This window comes from Stenella coeruleoalba (assembly GCF_951394435.1).
Source record: "Stenella coeruleoalba genome assembly, chromosome: 2".
Classification (NCBI taxonomy): Eukaryota; Metazoa; Chordata; class Mammalia; order Artiodactyla; family Delphinidae; genus Stenella; species Stenella coeruleoalba.
In genome coordinates this window covers 134525136-134547432 of record NC_137147.1, presented here as the reverse complement: position 1 = coordinate 134547432, position 22297 = coordinate 134525136, and the positions used below count along the sequence as shown (strand labels likewise).

At 42.8% G+C, this 22297-nt stretch overlaps 1 protein-coding gene across 2 annotated transcripts in view; it reads right to left on the bottom strand.

The window, feature by feature from the left end:
• NPTN (neuroplastin) overlaps positions 1-22297 on the bottom strand; it is a 55735-nt gene that overhangs the window by 10446 nt on the left and 22992 nt on the right. Inside the window, exons 2-5 of one of the 2 annotated variants that reach the window (XM_079912263.1) lie at positions 21183-21530; positions 15916-16087; positions 12143-12237; positions 1391-1524 (exon numbers count right to left, since the gene is read on the bottom strand). In XM_079912263.1, the coding sequence (XP_079768389.1) occupies positions 1391-1524; positions 12143-12237; positions 15916-16087; positions 21183-21530 (749 nt within the window). The remainder of the gene's footprint in view (positions 1-1390; positions 1525-12142; positions 12238-15915; positions 16088-21182; positions 21531-22297) is intronic. The other variant, XM_079912262.1, reaches the window with a different exon arrangement.

The following is a 22297-nucleotide window of genomic DNA, read 5'->3' as shown; positions in this document are numbered from 1 at the left end:
AAGAAGCCCCAACAGAGGGTACGTATAGAGCCACATTGCACCGAGGGAGTGGACACTGCTGCAAAGAGTCAGGGAAAGTTGGAGAAAAGCTAACATTTGAACTAGGCTGTGGGGGAGGAGAGCTGCTCAAGCAAGACAGGAGTGCTCCAGGCAGGTGTGGGAAGGCAGAGGTGAGAGTATGACCAGGGGTTTGGGTGGAGCTGGGACAGGTTTGCAGCACTGATCTCATGGGCTACTAGCAGAGGAAAAATCTGACTCATGTGTCAGTTCTTATGCAGCAACTAAAGGATAATCAGAAATAGTAGAGAGGAAAGGCAAAGATAATCCCCAGAATGATGTCTAGCTATAGCATAAATCATGTCTGTGTTTGAGTGTGGGTATGACTGGAATGGGAAACTCACAGCCTTCAAAATTAGTTATTCTGTGAAGCTTCAACCCTAGGACTTGAAAAGCTGCCAACTTCTCTAACTCCTGCTCTACTCACTCACTAATTCCATGTTTTTCACTTATGACCTGAGGTGATTAGTGAGTGTGACCTTTGGTCCACAAGCCTTCAAAGGGTATTTCAAAAATACCGTCATATGCAAGAAACTTCCGTGGTCTTGCCACTAATTTACCTTGGTTAATATGTATAACCTTCCCAAAGAAGCTGGATTAAATGATCTCTAGGGTCCCTTCTGATTCTGAAGACTGGCAGTCAAAGAGGATGCCTGAAAAGTAGACTGCTAGGCATACAAAGCCTGGGGAAGAATGTATGACAGTCCCTCTGATAGAATAGGAGACCGGTTAAGCATTAATCAGAAAGTGAGAGTCGAAAGGTTTGACTCTCCCATACCATCAAGAATCATCCCACAGATTGGAAAAGATGTTTTCTTTGACCTTTTCTGGAGCAGATACTGTCAGATTTCCAATGTCTAAGGCTGCCCATGGGCCTCCTTAGATTGTCTCAATTCCTAATCACTATTTCATGTGTTTCAGGAATATACTATTAATTGCTCTCACTGCCTTGCCTTCCCAAAAAAACAAGAAAAGTACATTAAGACCACTTTATGAGCAATATTTTCTTTGGGATAAATGTACTAGAATAACAGTAAAATTTTAAGATTGGGGTTAGCTCTTCTTGGTGTCTTATCTTGAAGGTAAACAGCCAAATCCTTTACCAGACAGACAGCTTTAACAAATCACGTACAGGGGTTCCATGCTGGTCAGAAACTGCCAATGACCTCCAGATTCATGATGTAACCACCAAGACTCTAGAAAGGGTGACCCAAGCCACGGCAGCCAGTATGGCAGGTTGCAGAAACTAGTCCAGATGTCTAGAACTCCCCAGGAGAAACTCCAGCAACCACAGAGACCCACGTATAGAGAACCAGGGCTGCCTCGTACTCACCATGGGCATACCGTTCTCCTTCTTGCGCCAGATCCACTCTGGGTGGGGGTAGCCAACTGACTTGCAGTACATCATGGCATCCTGCCCTTCATTCTTGTTCTCACTCCGTTTATGGCCAGTGATGTCAGGAGCAGCTGTGAGAAAGAGTGTTGAATACAGTTACCACGGGAGCATAAGCTGAACAGGATACAAAAGGCCCCAACTATTGGCTCAGAGCCCTGCTTCTCCTTTGACCCACTCTCATATTCAGCTTTGATAACATGCATTTCAGGTCAGAACACAGCAATGGAACCACTCCCTTGCCCTAACCTCCCACCCACCAAAGCAGACACCAGGATTACTATATGCGAAGTTCTACTAATAATACAGGTGGTTCTCCAACCTACTGGAAGAGAGCACAGGTGCAACTGCATAAATTAAGCCATCCTTTAAAGAAAATGCAAACAGAAGCTATTACCTTCTCTGCCAGTCATGGTTTTTTCTTAATACACCTACGTTAGCAATAATTATGTATTGTATCAAATGCCATATATTCCCTTAAGGAAATGAGAGATCCCTGAGATCAAACACCTAAAATCAAGTCCTACTGCAAGGTATATAAAAACAATGAATGCTTGGAGAAGCTAGGTGATGAGTATCAATGGCCAAGCCTCTCCCAGAAAAGAGGGAATGAAGCAAACTGGTCTTCACAAGCGAAGAAAGAAATGAACAGGAAATTCAACCAGCGTCCCAAGAGATTTTATTAACGGCTTAAGAATCTGATTTATACACCTGATTTGCAGTCATCTCAATGAACCCAATCTTAGGGGAATTTCTAGACATGCCAGAAGCTGCTGATTTTCTCTGCTTTTAGGGATAACTTAGAAAGAAATAAACAGCACCTGTGGTTTAAATATTGGATAAGTTTCAAGGATCCAATTAGCCTGAGATAGGGGCTAATTCTTTGAATTTGGCCTTCTTTGATCTTAACTGTATTTTCCACCTTACTGCATCAGTTATACTAATCCAAAAGCAATAAAACTCCAAAAGCAATAAAACTCAAAGTAGGCCAGACGTCACTTTGCTGGCGAAGATGGGAAGGAGAATCAATAGGCCTGGTCCAAATTCCAGTTTTGCTGGTTATTTAATTATTCTGTGCTTGAACTCTATACCCCATTATCAAATGGAGTTATTTCTAGCCGCTGCCTATATCCAGTGTCTTGCATAGATAGATATCAAAATATTCATTTTGAGACTGTAAAAGCCTGTACAATTGTATTATATCATGGGCTGACCCCATGTTTCCCTTCTGACTGGCTTGGCTTTTCTTGGCTTAAAAATAATCCAACATCCTGCTACTCCCAGACTGTGCTTCCCAGACCACCTCCTGAGGCACCTGGATAGGAAAAGAATGAGCAAGGCCCCAAGCCATTTCCACAACCTGCCAAACTAAGGCCTGCAGTACTACTCAGCATGAGGTGTTTTCTAGATAGGACATTATAAAGGAAATATCTGTTTTTCCAGGCACAGTTCCTCACTACAGAAGGGAATGAGTCAGGCTGGCTCAAATTCCCATCACACCAAATTTCTCCCACAGCCAGTCAGTCACTGTTCAACCTGGTCACCTTCCTCAGAGCTTCCTTCAATCAGTAAATATTAAGGCCCATCTTAAGCACTCCAAGGAAGGAACACACTCCACAGCCATACTTAAACACCATCATGGGGGAGTAGGGAGATACAACAAGCAGAAGAGCTACATTTTGCCTCTAGTTGTGTTTCATTCATTGGACAAACATCTGTTGAGCACTCATTACATGCCAAATACATCAGAGTGGTAGGGGAAGGCCATTCTGATGAGGTGAATTTTAGCACAGTCATGAAGAAAGTAAGGGCATAGGCTACATATATCTGCGGGAAGAACACTCCAGGTAGAGGGAAAGGCAAAAGCTCTGAGGCAGAAGCGTGCTTGTTATGTACAAGGACAGCATGGAGGAATCTGGCTGAAACACAGGGGGACGATGGTAGGAGACCAAATCAGAGAATGGAGCCCAGATTGGATAGGACTTCGTAGGACAATGAAATTACTTTGGCATTTACTCTAAGTCAGCTGGGAAGCCACTGGTGAATACTAAGTGCAGGTATGAAATTATCTGTATGCTTTAACAGGCTCCCTCTGGCTACTATGTGGACAAAAATTGTAGAGACGATAGTGGAAGCAATCCAGGCAAGGGGGAGAGGGTGGTATGGATGAAGGCAGTAGCAGAAGAAGTGAGGAGATTCTGGATATATTTTATAGGTTAAGTTAATATATTTGTTAATGGACTGAATGTGGAAAGTAAGAGAAAAAGAAGTCAAAGATGATCCCAAGGTTTCTGGCCTGAGTAACTGCAAGAATGGAGTTGACAGTTTCTGAGATGAGGAAGACTGAGAAGAATTAGCATTTTTTTTCGTTTGCTTGTTTTTATTTTGTTTTGTTTAGGGATGGAGCAATCATGGTAGTAAAAAACCAGGAGTTCAAAGTTTAGGACATGTTAAGACTTATTTAACATCCAAGTGAAGTTGTTAAGTAGGCAGCTGAATATCAAGTCTGGTGCTCAGGGAAATGGTAGAGACGTAACTTTCAGAAATCAGCTTACAAGTGATGTATTTTTCCACTTTCATTCTCCTTTGCCCCACAGAGAATACTCACTCTATTTACTCTGGCCCAGTTATTTGACTAATTCCAATATACTGTGAATTCACTAACATCAGCTTTTGCCTTGGAGACTCATCCCTAAGATTACACATAAGAACCACCTAGAAGGCTAAAAGCTGAGTTGGTTTATGGCTCCACAGTCTCTAAAAAGCTACTATTCTTGAAGGCCAAGACCTGGGGAGACAGGTGGGGATGGCCTTCACTCCTGCCTTGGTGCTCAGGAGAACACCAAGTCCTCCTTTCATTCATCTACTTCCAGATTCTATAGAGGCTTCTATTTACAGATAGGAAGGCGCCTTAAAGGCTACTGTGTGCAGAGACTATACAGGAACTTAGTGTGCATCCCCACTCCGCAATTTATTGGCTATGTTTACATAGTGAAGCCTGTTAAGAGTTTTCAATGGTTATTACTCTACTGCTGCTTTCTCCTCAACTCAGCAAAGAATACTGAGTGAAGCTTGGGAATGATGTCCTCAAAAGAATAATGCCCTGATTATTCACCCTTGAACTGGTGGAAGTATCACTAGTGTACCAGGAAGACAGAAGATTAACCCAAGTCACATCACTCTAACCTGATAAGGAATGATTATAACAACCATCACTTTAGCCTCTGGGTCAATGAAGTTTTTTACTTCTCTCTGTCCTTTATGGTTGCTGCTCAATCAGAAAGCCTGTTCCTGCCCCACCAGCTGAGCAACACAGCAGACCCACAGCAAGAAAGGTAACTAGGCTCTCAGAGCACATGTCAGCAGTGGTCAGAGAGGGGGGCCCCTTAGGGCTCAGAGTCCACCTCTTAAATAGTACACAAATTCTTTGATATTCTTCCCTTTAAGAGGTAGAGCCTAATTTCCCTCCTCTTGAGTGTGGGCTGGACTTAGTGACTTGATTCTAAAGAATAAAATATAGCATACATTTTATATATTTATAAAATATGTATTTTATATATTTTTCATATATAGAACATGAATCAATATATAGACAAAATATATCTATATGTAAAAATAAAGGTGTGCAAATAGTTCACAAAATACAAAATGGCTTCCCTTGCCCTCCTTCCCTCTCGCTCTCTCTCTCGCTCTCACTCTCTCTCTCGGAACACACGCTCTGGGAGAGGGGAGCTGCCATGCTAGGAAGACACTCAAACAGCCTATGAAGAAGCCCACGTAGTGAGGAATTAAGGCCTTCCGCCACAGCCCGAGGCAGCCATCTAGCCCCAGCCAACTGGAGAGACCCTGAGCCAGAACCACCCCACTGATCTGCTCCCCAATTCCTGACCCACAGACACTATGAGGTAATAAGTATTTGCTGTTTTAAGGCAATTTATTGTGCAGCAACAGGTAACAAATATAACCACCCAATGAGGCAGACATTACCCAATTTTTATAAATAAGAAAACTCAAGTTTGGTAAAGTTTGGTAAAGTTATTTAACATCTAAAATTATGCCACTAGTAAATTCTGGTATAGCCAGCATCCAAATTCAGGGCTATCTGACTCCAGAGGCCATGTTTTTTGAACTTTACCATATAGAAGGGGAAATAACCAAACTAAAACAGAGTCCATAAACAATAAAAATATACAATATGCATTACTGGTAACTGCACAGCAAACTGCCCAAATGTTATCTTTGCTTGTAGATGTACTAGAACGCTCTAGACCTAAGGTGGGACTGATCTATCTGTCAGAGTTCAGCTACTTCATATACTATAATGTAAAGAGTTTTAGACTTAAGTTAGAGAAATTTGGCTCTACTGAGACTCTATTACTCACTGAGTAACCTAAGGTGGGTCATTTAAAATCCTTTGGGTTTCAATATTTACTTTTGTAAAATGGGAATAAAATACCCACACTTCATAGAGGTCTTACGAGGATTAATTTACATCTCTGTATCAATCTAGCAAAAGATTGGAGCCCAGGGTCAAAAATAAACATTTAAATTGCATTATTAGTTAGGGAAAGGAAAGGTTAGGCTAAGACAAGCATTATGAGTTCTAAGAAATCAAAAAGATGCTGATTATTATGTGTTTTCTCCCTATTTGCTAATATAAACAGGACTTTTGTTTGTGGCTCTAATAAGGTTTACTCAGGTCAGATACTGACAAATTATACTGATTAAAGGCCTATTTATACTGATTATGGTGCCTCACCTTATGTGGGCTTGCCACTTAATAAGGACCTACTTAACTAGGTCCTGTTGGTCTGCAGGTAGGTCTGAGGAGTCGGACAGAGCAAATACTGCTTAATTCCCTTTACCTTCTCAGGGAGGCACAGACTGGGTCGCAAAGAAGTAACAGAGATCCTTAGAAGAGATCACACACCCATTTGGGAATTAACTCATGATCTGGCCTTGTTAGCTACATACTCTAATCCCATGAGTTAATGGATGGACCCTTCCAGTATCCTAATAAATGGCAACACCGGGGTTCCAAAACAGTCTTAAGTTACCCACCAACACCTGACCCAATGTCATTATCTAGGCCTTTGGCTGAGGACAAAGGCATGTTCCTCAGTACCCTCTGCTGCCTAACTTGCAGGCATTTAGAGAGAAGCATCCAGCTTCTCTGCCAGGCTGGTGGCTGTAGAAAGTGCCAGCTTAGGCAACGGAGGCATGTTCAGCTGAAGATGATGTTAAATAAAGTTAACACAACAGAGCTGAGACAGGATCAAGGTATGGGGCCTCTTACCTGGACTGCTTATTTAGTGCTCACTTTTCAAAGCAAATTCATAATCTTGCAACTCATTTTCAAAGAAACTCCATCCTTAAAGATATTGCACAACGTCTCACCATACAACACACTGATAATGTAGAGATGGTCTCTTTGCTTCCTTCATGCAACCTATCAAATCCCAGAGACACCTCATATTTTCTATAGGCAAAAATAGAGGCTTGGCTGAAGGCAGAGGGAGAGTTAAGATTTACTGCTAGCCAAGGGCCAAGCCCAAGAAACAATATGAGACTGGCTGAGATGGAAGCAAGAAAGACGTTGGGGGACTTCCCTGGTGGTGCAGTGGTTAAGACTCTGTGCTCCCAATGCAGGGGGCCTGGGTTCCATCCCTGGTCGGGGAACTAGATTCCATATGCATGCTGGCTGTAACAAAGAGTTCTCTTGCCACAACTAAGGAGCCCACGTGCCACAACCAAATAAATAAATAAATATTTTTTAGAAAAAGGAAGATGTTGGCTTTTTGGCTCAATAATTATACAGAATAGATTAATCAGTGGTTGTAAAGACTAGAGCAGTCTGGGACTTGTGCTGCCTGCTGCGGAAGAGGCTTTTCCCTCTCCTGCAGGTGAAACCACTGAGTAGGAGGCACTGAAGTCTCCACTAAGAATGATTCTAACCTTGGCTGTACACTATAATCATCTGGAGTGCTTTTAATAAGCCTGATGCCTAGGCCACATTTCATATACCTTAAATCAAGTTTGAGAACCACTGCTCTAACACTTTTCCTAGCATCAGTGTTTGAGATCAGGGGACTACAGGGAGTGTCTCATAAGACAGGGAGATGAACACGTGGAGGTGTGGGGGGCACTGAGGTGACAGTCTCAAAGTTAAGAACCTGACAGTCACTATTACTAGGAAAAGAAGCTTAGAAATCGTTTCCTTCACTAACCCAACTTCTCATCTGTGTTCACATAAGGGAACCACAGACCTTTAGAGCCTTACAAAACCTTCAAGATCATCTATCTCATCTTACTTCATCATACACTTGGGGAATCTGAGGCCCAACGAAGGAAAGTGACTGGTCAGGGCCACAGCAAGTTTATAATGGCAGGGCCAGGATTAGAACCCATTTCTTCTGTCAGTCCAAGACCTTTACACTGTTATATGCTGAACACAGCGGTGTGGCTTAGTGCTTAGGAACATGGGCTCTGGTACTAGGGTGCTTGGGTGAGAGCTCTGGCCCCACTGGTTGACTATGTCACACTGAGCAAATCATTCAATTCCCTTGGAGCCTCAATTTTCTCACCTGGAAAGTGGAGATAATAATGGCATTTACCTCAGAGTTGTGAAGACTACAGGAGAGGAAAGGGACAAGTAATGTGCCTGGCACATAGTAATAAGCACACAGTAACGTTAGCTGTTCTTATTCTTATTAAGGTAGGTCAGAGTAGCACCCTGAAGAGAGGAAAAGAAGGAACAGGTATGGTTATTTGGGCTATGGTTCATGTTCAAAATGTTCAAGCAGCTTCAAGATATTACTGTTATGCTTTCAGAGACTTTTCAAGTCAGGGCAATTCTGAGACAGAACCAGCTTTGACATCAGCTCGAATTTAAACTATGTCACAACCTCTAAGCATCTCCACCTGTCAAACTAGCTGCCCGTCAAACGAATAAATGAGCACAAAAACACTCTGCATGCTGAAAGTGCTGTACAAACGTGAGAGGTGTATTATTACTCCTAATAATGATATCTGTCACCATCACTATACAGTCCGCCTCAGCCAGTCTGAACTTTGATATATCAGTTGTAAGGCCATGCAACAGAGTAGGAAACAGGGATGCAGGGCAAGGTCACTTCTAGAAATCCTAACATTTAGTCATAATATTCAAATAGCAAGAAAGCTAATAAGTAGGGAGAAGAAAAACAAGATCAATCTTGGCTCTCATAGCCACCAAAAGACTGAAATTCAATTGAAATGCCCAATGAGCAGGGAGACATAATGATGGCCCTAATAAAACACCAGACCCAAACCTTCCTGGGGCTGGGATGTACCTTTCACAAGCGGCAATGTCATGTCTGTCGCAGAGGACTTGCTGACCACCAAAATCCTTTTCTAAAAACAGCAATAAAACTCAAACTCCTTGTTTACTGGAGTCACCAAAATGATTGAAGGGTGAGGATAGGGTCTGGGAGTCATGAGAGGTATTTTCTTTTCAAATTTGTCCATTACATAGAAAACTTTAACTTGTTTTTGTGAGCACATTTTTTAATTTTAGAAAAGGAAGACGAAGAGGGAGGGACTAAGGGCTAGAAAAGTTGAATAATTACAGGGATAGAAAATTCAACACCTATTCTTTCACAAATGCTGTATGGTAAGGTGTGGAGTCTCCAGAAGACACAACCTCTGAGGAGTCAAAAAGGAAAGAGAAGCCTCCCCAGAGTTATCTAAGCAGATCCCTGGAGAGGCTGGTTATAGGACCGAGGTCCCACAAGGTCTAGTCATTGCTGTTTCCTCTCCCCCTGGCCAGCCCTGCTCCATCTTCCTCCCCCAGCATCTGCTCAGGTCACCTGCCAAATACCTAAGAAATGTAATCCTCAACAGTAATAGTATCTTCCTGTTTATACTGTGCCTCATTCTTGTCCTTTAAAAAAAGAGAAAGAAAAAACAAACCAACCTTACTTCAGGTGCAAGGCCTTCCCTACCACATGTATATACGACCACCCTCAAAATTCCTTTCTTGACGGGGATCTACAGGCTAAGGTGGAAAAGCACTGCCACCTCAGGTCTGTTCCCAGATATGTGTCCCTCCCTCTGATTCCTTCAGCCTTCTTTTCTTTTGTACATAACAAGTAACTCAAGATTTAGTCATTTGACATATAATGCCCAGTCTCTGGCTAGTCTAAGTCCTTCACTCCCCACAGTGCTGAGCCCAAACAACACCCCAGGGAAGTTTTCAACTGCAGGGAAAGCCAGATGGGGAAGAAGAGGGCTGAGTGTAGAATAAGTGCTAAAGAAATATGTATGTATGGTCTGAATTATATTGCCTTGAAATGTCGATTTAGTTAAAACCACAAATGGAGACTCTCAGAGACTCCTTCTGGCAGAGATCACTTATGTTCCTGAATCCCCTGAATTTCTCTGTTCTTGAGTACAACCACCTCTTGCCTCTCTATTACTCAGCAGAGTTTTTAAATCATCATAGCTATAAAAAGATAACTGTCTCTTACCCCACCCTAGAGGAACTGAGGAAACAAGAGTTTACATGAAATGCTGTGGGAACAACACATATACCGCTGTAAATTCAAGGCAGTTTTCTACCCCAACCATAATCGGGAGCTAGCTTAGAATGTGATCCTGGGCCTACGGCAAACCCTCCTAAACTTACACTAGAAAAGCCAAGTGTTCAGTCTTTACCAGACCAAACTATCTCTAACCTAAAAGACATTAAGTTTTCAGCTGTTCTCTATCCAGGTGTCAGGGGAGAGAAGGAAGAAAGACTAGAATTCCATATGAATTTTCTTGACAGACTAACCTATCTGCCCAAGCTAGTCACAGAATATGTTTTAGGATTATATAAAACAGAATTCTCTTAAGGTCTACTTCTTTAAAATGAGGATATTAATACCACCTGTCCAATCCACCGCACAGGGTTATTGTACAGTACAAATGCAACAGAGCACAGTACATGCCTTCACTATGGTGAGATACTGTGCCTGTTGTATCTTCCTCGGAAGACACTCCTGACTGCAGCCTCCAGACCACTTCTTATTTGCTAAAGAGAATGTGAGGAAAGATGCCTTTGGGGCCATCGGAACTTCACCTTCTTGAGCAGACAAACCAATGGAAAAATAACTCTCTTTCTACTCCTGAAAGTGCTGCTTAGAAATCATTAACGCTTGATCAATATGATTAGAGTTAGTCAAGACTTCGAATTATATGTAATTATCCTTTAGGCTTGGAGACCTCGATTAACTAGACACTAGACACTCTCCCTCCCTCACCCATCCCATTCCCTCTGCACTTGAACTTTGTGCCAAAAGCTTAGCCTGGAATGTTGCAGGGCCTCAGATCTCATATGAAGGAGTGAAACGTCTCCCCACGTAGCTCAGCTCATCCAGGGCCCTTGGCTGGCTTAAGAGAAAACGCTTTATCACACTTTCATCCTCATGTTGAATAAATATGGCACTCTTCAAAAACAGTGATAAACCCAGATCTCTACAAGAAAAGCCACGGAGTTAATCAAATCCTAGGTTCTCTGGCCTGTGTGGACTGTAACCATGCCACTGTGACTCCACCCCTTCAGGTATTTAGAATCGAATCTGGCCACTAGAGGAGGCACTGGCCGTCCTTATGTCAACAAGGACACAAGTTAGGGCAAGTGTCACCAAGACACTACTTTCCTTTAGTAACAACATATAATAGAAACTTTGACTGTGTCTAAGATTTTCTTGAGTCTGAATTTTTAGTCTTCCAAATATTTTAAGGAAAATCTGAATACCTGCTATATATGCCATTCCCATTTCCTAAATTTATCCTTCTACCTTCTAGGGATCACCCTATAGATTTAGAGAACAAGTCTGTCCTTCCTAAGCAAAATGAAAAGGACTAAAAAAGATCCTCACCTCTTCAGTCTGACCTCAAACAGTAGCCCTGCCTCCCCATGGCCATTTTATAAAATGGAAAAACATAGGGATGGGAGTCAAGACCTGGGTTCTATGCTAGCTCTGCCACAAACTCACTGTGTGACAGAGAGCTAGTGGTTTCACTTTTCTGGGTCTCAACTGCTTCTTTGAAATAACACAGGAAAGCTGGGTTAAATGTTAGTCAGCTCTGACTCTTACAGTTCTATTGGCCTTTCTTGCAACCTTCAGCTACAATCTCATCTTTAAGATGCCGGGCACCCAGAGTTTTTATTACAATTCTAATGAATTACCTTACAAAGAGTTTATATTCACCCTGCACACTGTACTTTGCCAAATCCTGGCCCATTGGAGATACCTACATAATACTACTTCAAAGGCTCTATTCTAAGAGCTTTACCTAAGGATGAACCATTATGAAGCTACCAAAATTGAAACATTTTTTGAACTACAAAAACAGAAATTTCATATGGTTCAACCTACTATATTAACTTATTTAATTCCTCTAACCTACCCATGTGCCACGTGTTAGGTTTTACAAATGAGGCAACAGAAGCACAGAGAAGTTAATACTCGCCACGGTCACACAGTGAATGATGGGATTTGGATTTAAACCCGGGCAGTTGAGCTCCTGACCCTTCAGTCCTATCCATAATATTATATTGCCTCCCATTATGAAAACAAGAAAAGCTCAAAGACTGGAAGCCCAGACCAAGTCAGTGTCTCAGAAGCAGAGTGAGAGGCTCACACCGCAGCCTCTGTTGGTTTGTACCTTTTACTTCAATGGTGGCATTTGCTTTAGGAGCACTGAGAAAGTGATATACACAGTGGTATTCGCCTGAATCCTCAGCTCTCGGTTTATTGATCCTGCAGAGATGAGAAGAAAAATCAAGTAAGGAAGCTGGGAACAGTCAAAATACACAACAAAAGGAGAATCAAAGGGGCAACCAGGGACCCTGCTCTCCAAGTCGTGCCCTGACATGCAACTCACCTCCTCCTAACTGAAAGCAAAAACCTCCCTCTGTGTATTAATAATTTACTTCTTACTGGGTGTCAGGAATACAGGTCCCTAACATTAAGATGCTCCAGTCTATTGGGAGAAATAAACTACAAAGCAAGTAATCAAAAGAGAGGGCTGTACAAACTACTATAATCTACACTTAGATACAGAAGATGGAGCCATCACCAAAAAGTTCTTGCTCACCTGGTGGTTCCAGTCAAATAAATAAGAGCAGAAAAAAAGCAAATCTTTTTCTGCGCTTTCCTGAAGACTTTTAGTAGTAGTGTTCTTCCTACCCTGCATTTTAGTAGCATGCCTTTCAATAAGTCTACTAACAGGACATAGGAATATTGGGGGAAAAAATCTGCCATCAGAGCATCAGCCACAGAGATGCAGCTCAGTTCTCAAGACTTTTAGGTGCAGCTAGAACTCAAGGGCCCTGCATGATCTGGCCCCTCCCTAGTGTCATCTCAGCCACTTTCTAGCCCTACAGGTCTCTTTTCAGTTTTTCAATGTGCTGAACTTGTTCCTACCTCAAAACCCTGACACAAGATGCTCCTTTATATAGAATGCTCGTCCCATCACTCTTAGCCTCTTAAGTCCTTTTCCATTGGTCTTGGCTTACATGTCACTTCCACCCCCCAATCTAAGTGACATCCCTCTCCCTGACATTCTCTCTCATACTACACTGTAATTCTTCACGACCCTTATCACAATATGTAATTATTTATTTATGTGATTGTTTGATGAATGTCTGTTTTTCCCTACAGACCAAGTTCTATGTAGATAGGCACTGTTTATTTGGTACACAATTCTATACCCAGCACATACCCTGGTGCCTGGAATACAGTAGAAAAATGAATAAACACATGAATGAACACAAACTTAGACCAAGTTAAGCAGAGTGAAAGGACTGCAAGAAGTATGTATGAAGAGAACAGTACTTCCTCTGAATCCTATAGGGTGATCCTACACAAGCTTTCTTGGCCCTGAAGGTCAGCTTCATATCAGCTCAGTTCATGCTGGCCTAGACACATCCCCCCAAACGTGCAGAAAGGCTGGTGTGTAATTACAGAAAACAGAGAAACATCAGCTTCCAGATGAGAAAATAAACATTATTTCACTCCTACTCTTTTTTTTTTTTTTTTTTTTTTTTTTTTTGCGGTACGCGGGCCTCTCACTGTTGGGGCCTCTCCCGTTGCAGAGCACAGGCTCCGGACGCGCAGGCTCAGTGACCAGGGCTCACGGGCCCAGCCGCTCCGCTCCACATGGGATCTTCCCGGACCGGCGCACAAACCCGTGTCCCCTGCATCGGCAGGCGGATTCTCAACCACTGCGCCACCAGGAAAGCCCCCGCTCCTACTCTTTTGCTCAATGGTTAAAATATAATACTTGCAATGGTCAAATCTCCACTGCACTAATGTATGAGAAAAACGCCTGACCTCAAACACTGGCCAAATGCACTTACTCATCTTACTGTTCATCCCAAAAAAGACTTGAAGAGAGTATGGATGAGGAGAGACATAGCCCACCCACAGGACTGTCTCAGCATACCCACGGCAGCATAAGATTCTAAGAGGAGCTGTCAACAGTCTTCTCAATTTGAACCAAATGCCTATTCTTATATCAATATGCTCCCAATAGGGAAACAGACACCAGTTAGCTGCTCTTAGCAATGTTCCAGAGTTAGGAGGAGCAGCAGCAGCAGCAGCAATATCTTTAGGGCTTAGACTTGACTACAGTAAGTTCCTTGAGAGATGACTCCCAAACTTGGGGCCATGCCTATGGGCTCAAAATCTCCCCACAACATTTCCTTTGACTAGCTATTGGGAAGTAACTAAAGCAAATCAAATATGTCCCCTACAGGCTAAGCAGAAGCAGGGTGTGACACTGGCTCCATGGCCAACTTATTAGGTGGCCCAAGGGACTTATCAGTTGTTACTCTACAAAATGTGAGTTGTTACTCTACAGATTCCCTGAAAAACTCTGACAATGCAGAACACCCCCCGGAGAGCTTCAAATAGGCTGAGGAAAAATACACTACCATGTCTAAAATAGATAGCTAGTGGGAACCTGTGGTATAGCACAGGGAGCTCAGCTCAGTGCTCTGTGATGACCTAGATGGGTAGGAACTGGGGGGTGGGAGGAGGAGGTCCAAGATGGGAGGGGATATATGTATACATATAACTGACTCACTTCATTGTACAGCAGAAACTAACACAACAATGTAAAGCAATTATACTCCAATTTAAAAAAAAAAAGTCGTTCTATAAAGTTAGGTTCAAACTTTACATAAAGTTACAGTTCAAAGCTTTGGGGGGTAACATAGTAAAGACCCAAGAGAAACAAGATTGGACGTGTGGTAACTTGAAAGAGGTATTTTAAAAAAACAAACTTGTAAAACTAATAGACAGACCAAGAATAGATGCCTTTTATTCCACTCAGCATCTCTATTTGATTAACCTTTTCCAAACTATGAGGATATAGCTGAGGCTATATTTCCAATTTTATATCAAAAGAAACTACAGTGGAGAGAGATTAACTACCTTGCCACGAAATGGTATAATACAGCAGAAGAACAAACAAACAAACAATAAAAAACGGAAAAAAAACAATGACCTAGATTCTAGAAAGTCAGAAGACCTGGAACCTAGCCTTGGTTCTGCAACTTATCAGGTACAGTATGTGGCCTTGAAAGCAGTCAAGCATTATTACTCTTTGAGTCTCAGTTTTCTTATCCAAAAAAAAGGAGGATCCACAAATTAATGTGGGTCAATTAAATAAGGGGTATGAAATGATTTCAATTCTGCAAAATACTGCAGGATGTCCTTGCTACTACTAGGTACACAGGTTTTCCTGGTCTCACTTCAGTGCACTCTTTCTTTGCACTGCATCATCCTGCCAAATAGGATTAGCTGACCCTTTTCAACTAGGAACAAACTATTCTGAAAGGTGAGGTACCAGGTGTTCTAGATATTCCAAAAAAGTACCAAATCTTCAGGTGCTGGGTAACTTCTGCCAGCAAATATCCCCCTTTCATTAAAGGGTATTTCCAGGCCACCATCCTTTTCCAGATCAGTAATGAGCTCTGTATCCACTGGTCCTGATCAGGTTATGGTCATAATAAACACTCCTAAAAGGTAATTCACTAGGAAATCTACTCAGTGGAAATATCACTTAGGGTGATATTGCTCTAAGAGTCCTAGATCAGATTTCAATCTGATTCCTCAAACCACTGGATTTAGTCAAGAGACCTGCATTCTAATTGTGGCTTTTTTATTGACTAGCATTGTTACCCTAAGCAAATCACTCCCGATGCCCTCAGTTGCTCTATCATCATAGTGAAGGGATCTTCTACGGCTCTCAAACCTGGCCACTCATTAGAAATCCTTTCTAGATTCCTGGGCCTCACCCCAGATATACTGGATTAGAGTCTCCAGGGGAGGACCATGTCTCTCCCACATAGCATAATTACAGATTATGAATGTCAAGTAAACTCAACCATGTTCCCTCCCATCTTCCCAGGAGTTGCTAGCCCCTCTCACCTGTATTCCATGTTGCTGGCATTCTTACGAGTGGCAGTCAGTTCTACCCCATTCTTTGTCCAGTAGCTGTATGTAAGGGTGTGAGAGTTGGAGGTGAGGTTACACTGCAGGGTGACAGGGGGCGCAGGGCTTTCTCGAATAATGACTTCTTCACTGGTGACAATCCTTGGCTCTGTAATAAGAGTGCACAATGATAGGGAGCCACAGTTCCATGCTCTGCAGCCCTGGCCTGAGAGTTGGATGGGGTAGGTTGGGGAGACTAGAAGAGGGAGGGCAGACAGGACCACATGAGGAATTTCACTTTGCCACTTTGGAGGAAGTCAAGAAAGGAAAAACAATGATTATAAGCAAATGACCACTAGCGCAGACAACAGCCTGAAGACCAGTTGGCCTAGACGTGAAAAGAATGGGAGTATTATGGATGCTTGCACTGGCAACAGTACGCTTTTGAATACCACCATTTTATGAGATAAGAACCACCAACCAATTCGGCTTCAATTAGAAAATCAGGCTCCACTTTGCAGCTCTGAAGACAAAGACAATAGGCAATATCATTTAGATAACTAATAAACTTCCTGCCTTGAAACAGTAATAGTTATAATTAGGCATATATGGCTTTTCCCACATTTAAATCTGATAAATCTATGGCAAAACAGCCTGGCCATTAATTATGCAGAAAAAGACAATGTAGATCCTAAAAGCAAATTTCCTATTGAAAGTCTATTGCATTTTCCAAATTTTGCCGAGAGAAAACTGTTAAGGAACCATAAGTTCTTCTCTCCAGCCCATATTTTACTCCAAAGACAAAATTTTTTCAGAATTGCACTTTAAAACACTTTCCATTCTAAGATAATCATAACTAGAATGTGGTACATGTTGGTATGATGGGCTCCTAGAATTTTAGAGCTGAAAGGCCCTTAAGAGTTCAATGAATCCCACTCTTTAAGAGCTAGAAAGGTACAATGACTTGTGAAAGGCCATAATTATCATTAGTGACAAAGCTGGGCCTAGAAAACACATCTGACCGAATTCTTTATCCCTCCTCCTCCAACCCAAAAACATCCCCATACACCTTCCACCCTAGGGCAAGTTATATACTTCATCTTCTGGTTCTACCTGGGCTTAGATAACCTGGGATCACTCGTTTGGTATCTACAAAAATAACCTATTTGAGTCAAATATTATAACACATTGAGCAGAAATTTTTTAAGGCACACTATATCAATACCGTTACTGGAAGGTTCATAAAGCACTTTGAATTCCATCACTGTATTAAAGTTTTGAAGTTTGTTTATTGTCTTTTGTCGTTATTTATCTTTAATCATTTCCCATGGTTAGTTCTTTTTCTACTCTTGGTCAAACATTTTCAGGTAAAGTCTAAACTAGCCATCTTTTCCAATCCACAATCAGAGGTATTTGCTCTTTTACTTTTCTTCCAATTCTTTCTCAGAAATCCTTGACTAACTTCCCATTTCCCTGAACCTGGCTACTTCCTGTCTACAAGTCTGTAGCAGCTCCCTGACAACATTTTATAAAGTATAGTGCTGACTCTTAACTCTTGAAGACAAAACTCTCTCCCTTCACTGGAACTAAGCTTTGTTCATTGTGCAGGAAGCAGGAGAGGACGGAGACGTCATGGGACACTTGAAAAATGTAATGCCCAAGCACCTCCTAATCAGTGTAACATTGTAGAGTTCATATCGTCAAAGAAACTTGTGATAAATAAAGCAAATCCTCAAGTTTGCTCAAGTAAATTCGTTCTAATTATTTTCCAACTCTGGCAAAAGGATAGTGGTTATCTTTCATTCAGCACTGGTCCTTATCCGTAACATCAAAAAGGGTCTCTATGTACAGATAATGGAGGCATAGCAGCTACTAAGACAGAAGCAGATGCATGTAAACATTAGCGCAGTGGTGTCCCATGGTTTCCAAAACACACTGGACAGAAGCCAAATCCCTGGGCCTTAAGTTGAGCAGAACAGCTGCAAACCCTGCAATGGAAGGCGCACACACACCATCGGCAGAAAGCACCACAATTTCAGGAAAATCAAAACCAAGCAAAAACAAAAGCGATAAAAAGAGAGAACCAGTACTCCACAGAAATTAAAAAAATATAAAGGCAACATTAAAACCCAAACACACTTTTAGGTTTTTACTGAATTTTTATTATTCAATTTTATTTTCTGTCCCATTTGGGACTCGCCTTCTGGTTCTTCCTCTCAGACTGCACTGAGAAAGGGTAAACTCTGAGGCCAAGAGCTTCCAGATGCTTAAATTACAAGGAGGCCAAAGCAAATGCTACTCTTACCTGTGGTGATGCAAATGACCACCGCAGCTCAGTGAGATTAAGAAGGTGATGAAAGCAACCTGGTAGACTTTCTGCCAAGAATTCTCAGAAGGCAAAGGAAAGCACTTTTTCCCTTAAGATCCAGGAGAGAGTCAGCTGGGAGCAAGTCAATAATTTTAATAGGTTTAAATATGATTCTGCACCATAGGAGGGCTGTGGGGTGGGGTAACCTTCCTCCTGTAATTGCCGTATACGGAAACCAGTGCTAGACCAAGCTCCTTGGCCTCGGTGCCACATCTGCATTCTGCACCAGGATGAAGGTGGGGGGGTTTTATTTCTGATCGAACACTGGTGGTCGAGCATTGCCCATGATAGTCCAAGAGAGATGAACATTTAGGAGAAGCTGAAAAATTCTTACCTGCCACTTACTCCTATTTAGAAGCACTGGTTAGGAGACCCTTACTTACCCTAGCCATCATTCATATGTAGAACATGCTATGGACAGAGAGAGAACCTAAAAACTGGGCACGCTTCTCTTCCTGCCTTACATTACTGCCAGGAGGTCATTTTTTTTTTGCGGTACGCGGGCCTCTCACTGTTGTGGCCTCTCCCGTTGCGGAGCACAGGCTCCGGACGCACAGGCTCAGCGGCCACGGCTCACGGGCCTAGCCGCTCCACAGCATGTGGGATCTTCCCGGACCGGGGCACGAACCCGTGTCCCCTGCAACGGCAGGCGGACTCTCAACCACTGCGCCACCAGGGAAGCCCAGGAGGTCATTCTTAGATAGAAAATTTCAACTTCCCCTTGGAGACAAATGTCCTTGAGGGCGCTGAAATCATAAAAAAATCCAATTAGAGTGGCGTTCAGGGTGTTGAAAAAAAAAAGAAGCCTGGCTCTCTAAAACAGTTAACTAGCGTCAACTGATTGACGGGGAGGTCTGGGGAGAGTCTGAACTAGCCAGGGTTTGTTTCAACCACATGCAGACACCCCAAAGTTAGGAAGCTTATTTCTAAGTAAACTGGGAGACTGCTGTATACTCTCGAGATTGAGAGGTAGGTACCCCAAAGCCGCATCTTCTTCTAGACCCAAGGCATGACCTTTTAACTATGAGTCTACCTGAGTCAGGCTCCTGCAAGTACAAGTACCAAATGCCCAGCCCAGTCCATGCCTACAAACTTCTGCAGAGCTTTGTGGCCGTTTGGGTAATTCTGCTTTTACAAGGAAAGGAGCAAGGGGGCAGGAGAAGGAGGCGTGCAAGGGAAAAAATCGTTAAATAAAAGAAAAATCACTGGGTTAATGTTCCCCATTTTCACATAGACAAGGTTTTCTTTTTCCCTTTCCAGAAGCAGGTTCTCTAATTCAACAGTGCCAACTGCAGCAGCCTCTAACTCTACTCTAAGTCCTCTTCATAGGCATCTTCTGAGTTGCTATAAAGAACAGACAAGTAACTTGCTATTTTCCATAGAAATATATAGATTCAAGGCCCATGTCAGATTACCTCCTGTGTTATTACCAATATCCTCATAAATGTAATTTACTATTTTTATTTACTCTCTAAATCAATCAGTTCTTTAAGCCTGAACTGGCTCTAGGGACTCCTACTGAGTCCTTGACAAGAAGGTGAAAAACCCAGAAGATCTTTCCATTAAATGGAGAATGCTTCCTCAACTATAATAAGGACAGATATGGGCTAGAACTCTTTCTGGCCAGAAGCACTGGCTCTGTGGTGGCTTCTCCCTCCCTCTCCTTCCCACCATACAAGCAGCAAGACACTATCCAGAAAGAGGTGGCCACAAAAGCTCCTGTGTCTGATGTTTTACTTGTACCTGCTACTACAGATGAAGGGAAGGATTCTGAGCCAACTGCTCAGCTCACTGTTACCACACAGAGGAACAGGGTTGGAATTTAGTTTCCTTTTTTAAGACACAAGAAAGGCCAGTGTGAATGGCTTCCAAACTATTTCTGGGGTTGCCAGCCTCTGGAATGATAGTGTGGCAGTGACTGCTGTGCCAACAGTCAGTCATCAGAGTCAAACTATCTGTCAACAGATCCAACTCTGACTTTGAAACAGCATGATGGGGTTTTAAAAAATACTTTGCAGCTTAGAGTCACCTGGCTCCTAACAGCAAGACATAAGGAGGAAATCTCAGGCTGCTGCTTTTAAGAGAATAGGAGACTAGCTGGGCAGGACCAGTGAGGAGTAATACTGCTGCAGTGGAGGGCTGTTATCAGAGAAGCACATGCCACTGTTTTAGAAAAGAAAAAGAGCTAGAACTATGGAAATATCCAAGCTTACATGCCACCCAACAACCAAAACACATCACCACACCACACTCATGGCAACATTCCCATCACAGAACAGGATGACACTAAGTCACAGTGAGGGAAGAGGCTGGGCAGACACAAACTTAAAACCATAGAGGTGAAGGCAGCTACTCAGAGAGCTTCAAACAGATGAACAGAAGAAATAAAAAGTAGTTAGACTGGGGAGAGAAATAAAAATAGAAAGGCACCAAAGAATAAATCAGCAAAAGGATAGCAGAAAACCTACTACAAAATTAAAGTAGAGGGAAAGAAACAATTCAACACTATCCTGGTTTGACTGCCTGGTTTTGTGAGTTTTAAGTGTTTTTTTTTTTTTTTCTTGTTGTTAGCCTCCCCAGTTCTCCCTCCCCACCTCTTCCCAATGCAGATGATTTTGGACAATCACAGATTTCCCCAAGTTCTTTGTTCCTGAGGAGAAAGACACAGAGAAGGGTTGGGGGATAAGGGAGGTAAAGAGGACAGCAAAGAAGAAAAATAAAATTTGCCACAAATATTTTCATACACTACAACCAGAAGGATCGTGGGTTTGAAAAAACGAAGACAAGGGGTGGGGTGAGTGATCATACTGGGGAAGAGGGAAAGGAAGCAGAAGGGAAGGGTCATCGGGCCACCTCTAGTGACTACAGTACTACTACTGTAGGGTGCTGGACTCACTCTGAAGGACGCTTATGGTGGCCTGGGCTCGAATCCATGTTATGGAAGGGTTTTGCCTCAAGTCATTCCTCTTGGGGTCGTTGCTGGCCCTGCACTCGTAAGTCCCAGAGTCCTCCAAGGTGAGCCGGGTTATTCTCAGCACACTCACGCCGTTTGACCCGTAGGCGGTGTTTACGGTGACACGGCGCTTCCGAGCACCGTCCCACAGCTGTCTGAAAGACTCTGCCCGGTTGACTTCTGCGTACCACCACTGGATCTCTGGCGTGGGGCTCCCGACCACGTCACAGTACAGCTCAAAGGCGTCCCCAGTGAGCTTAGTTTCTGACATGGGCGACTTGACAAACCCAGCTAGAGGGAGGGGGAGCAGGAATGCAGTGACAGGCCAATCAGAAAAAAAAAAAGAATCAACAGGTGTTAATAGTAATTTAAAGGAAAGAAAAGAAAAGAAAAGAAAAAAGCAAATGAGCTGCAAAGAACAAAAAGGATTCATTTTTAAACTATAAAGAGACAGTAAACAGCATTTCATACAAGCTTTTAGAAGAAGAACCACCCTGGGAAGCTTATGAAGCAAAGGCAGGCTAATTACAAGCTGGGGCAGCCCAGGTGCTGGCCAGGCAGAAGCAAGCCCACTGGAAAGCGTTTTAGCAATGGGCCCAGCCAGTTGGAATGAGAAAGCCTCAGGTCTCGGGGAAATCTCTTTCCTTAGAGCACAAACCATTACCTTTCCAAACTCAGGCAAGTGATGAAAGATAACCGCAAGTGGCAACAGGTTATATGCAAGTCAGGATCTCTCTTTTGGATGGGTGAACACTTCATTAGAGATGCAATGTCTTTTATGGGTCACAACAAGAAGTGTTAACTGACCTACTGACACCTTCTTTTGGGAGTCAGAGTCCAAATTTCAACTGAAAGGCTAGCAAATTTCTCTCATGCAGGATCCTATCCTGAATTCAGGTTAGACTTTCCCCACATCCTCTTCTTCCCTGGGCCCATGGCAAACAACCCAATTGTCTGTGAAGCAGCCTCTACCTGAATGCAGACCCTCAGGCACAGGAGAGCAAGACAATCTGTACTTCAGAGTAAGAAATACTATGGGGGTCAGCTCAGGAGTAAAA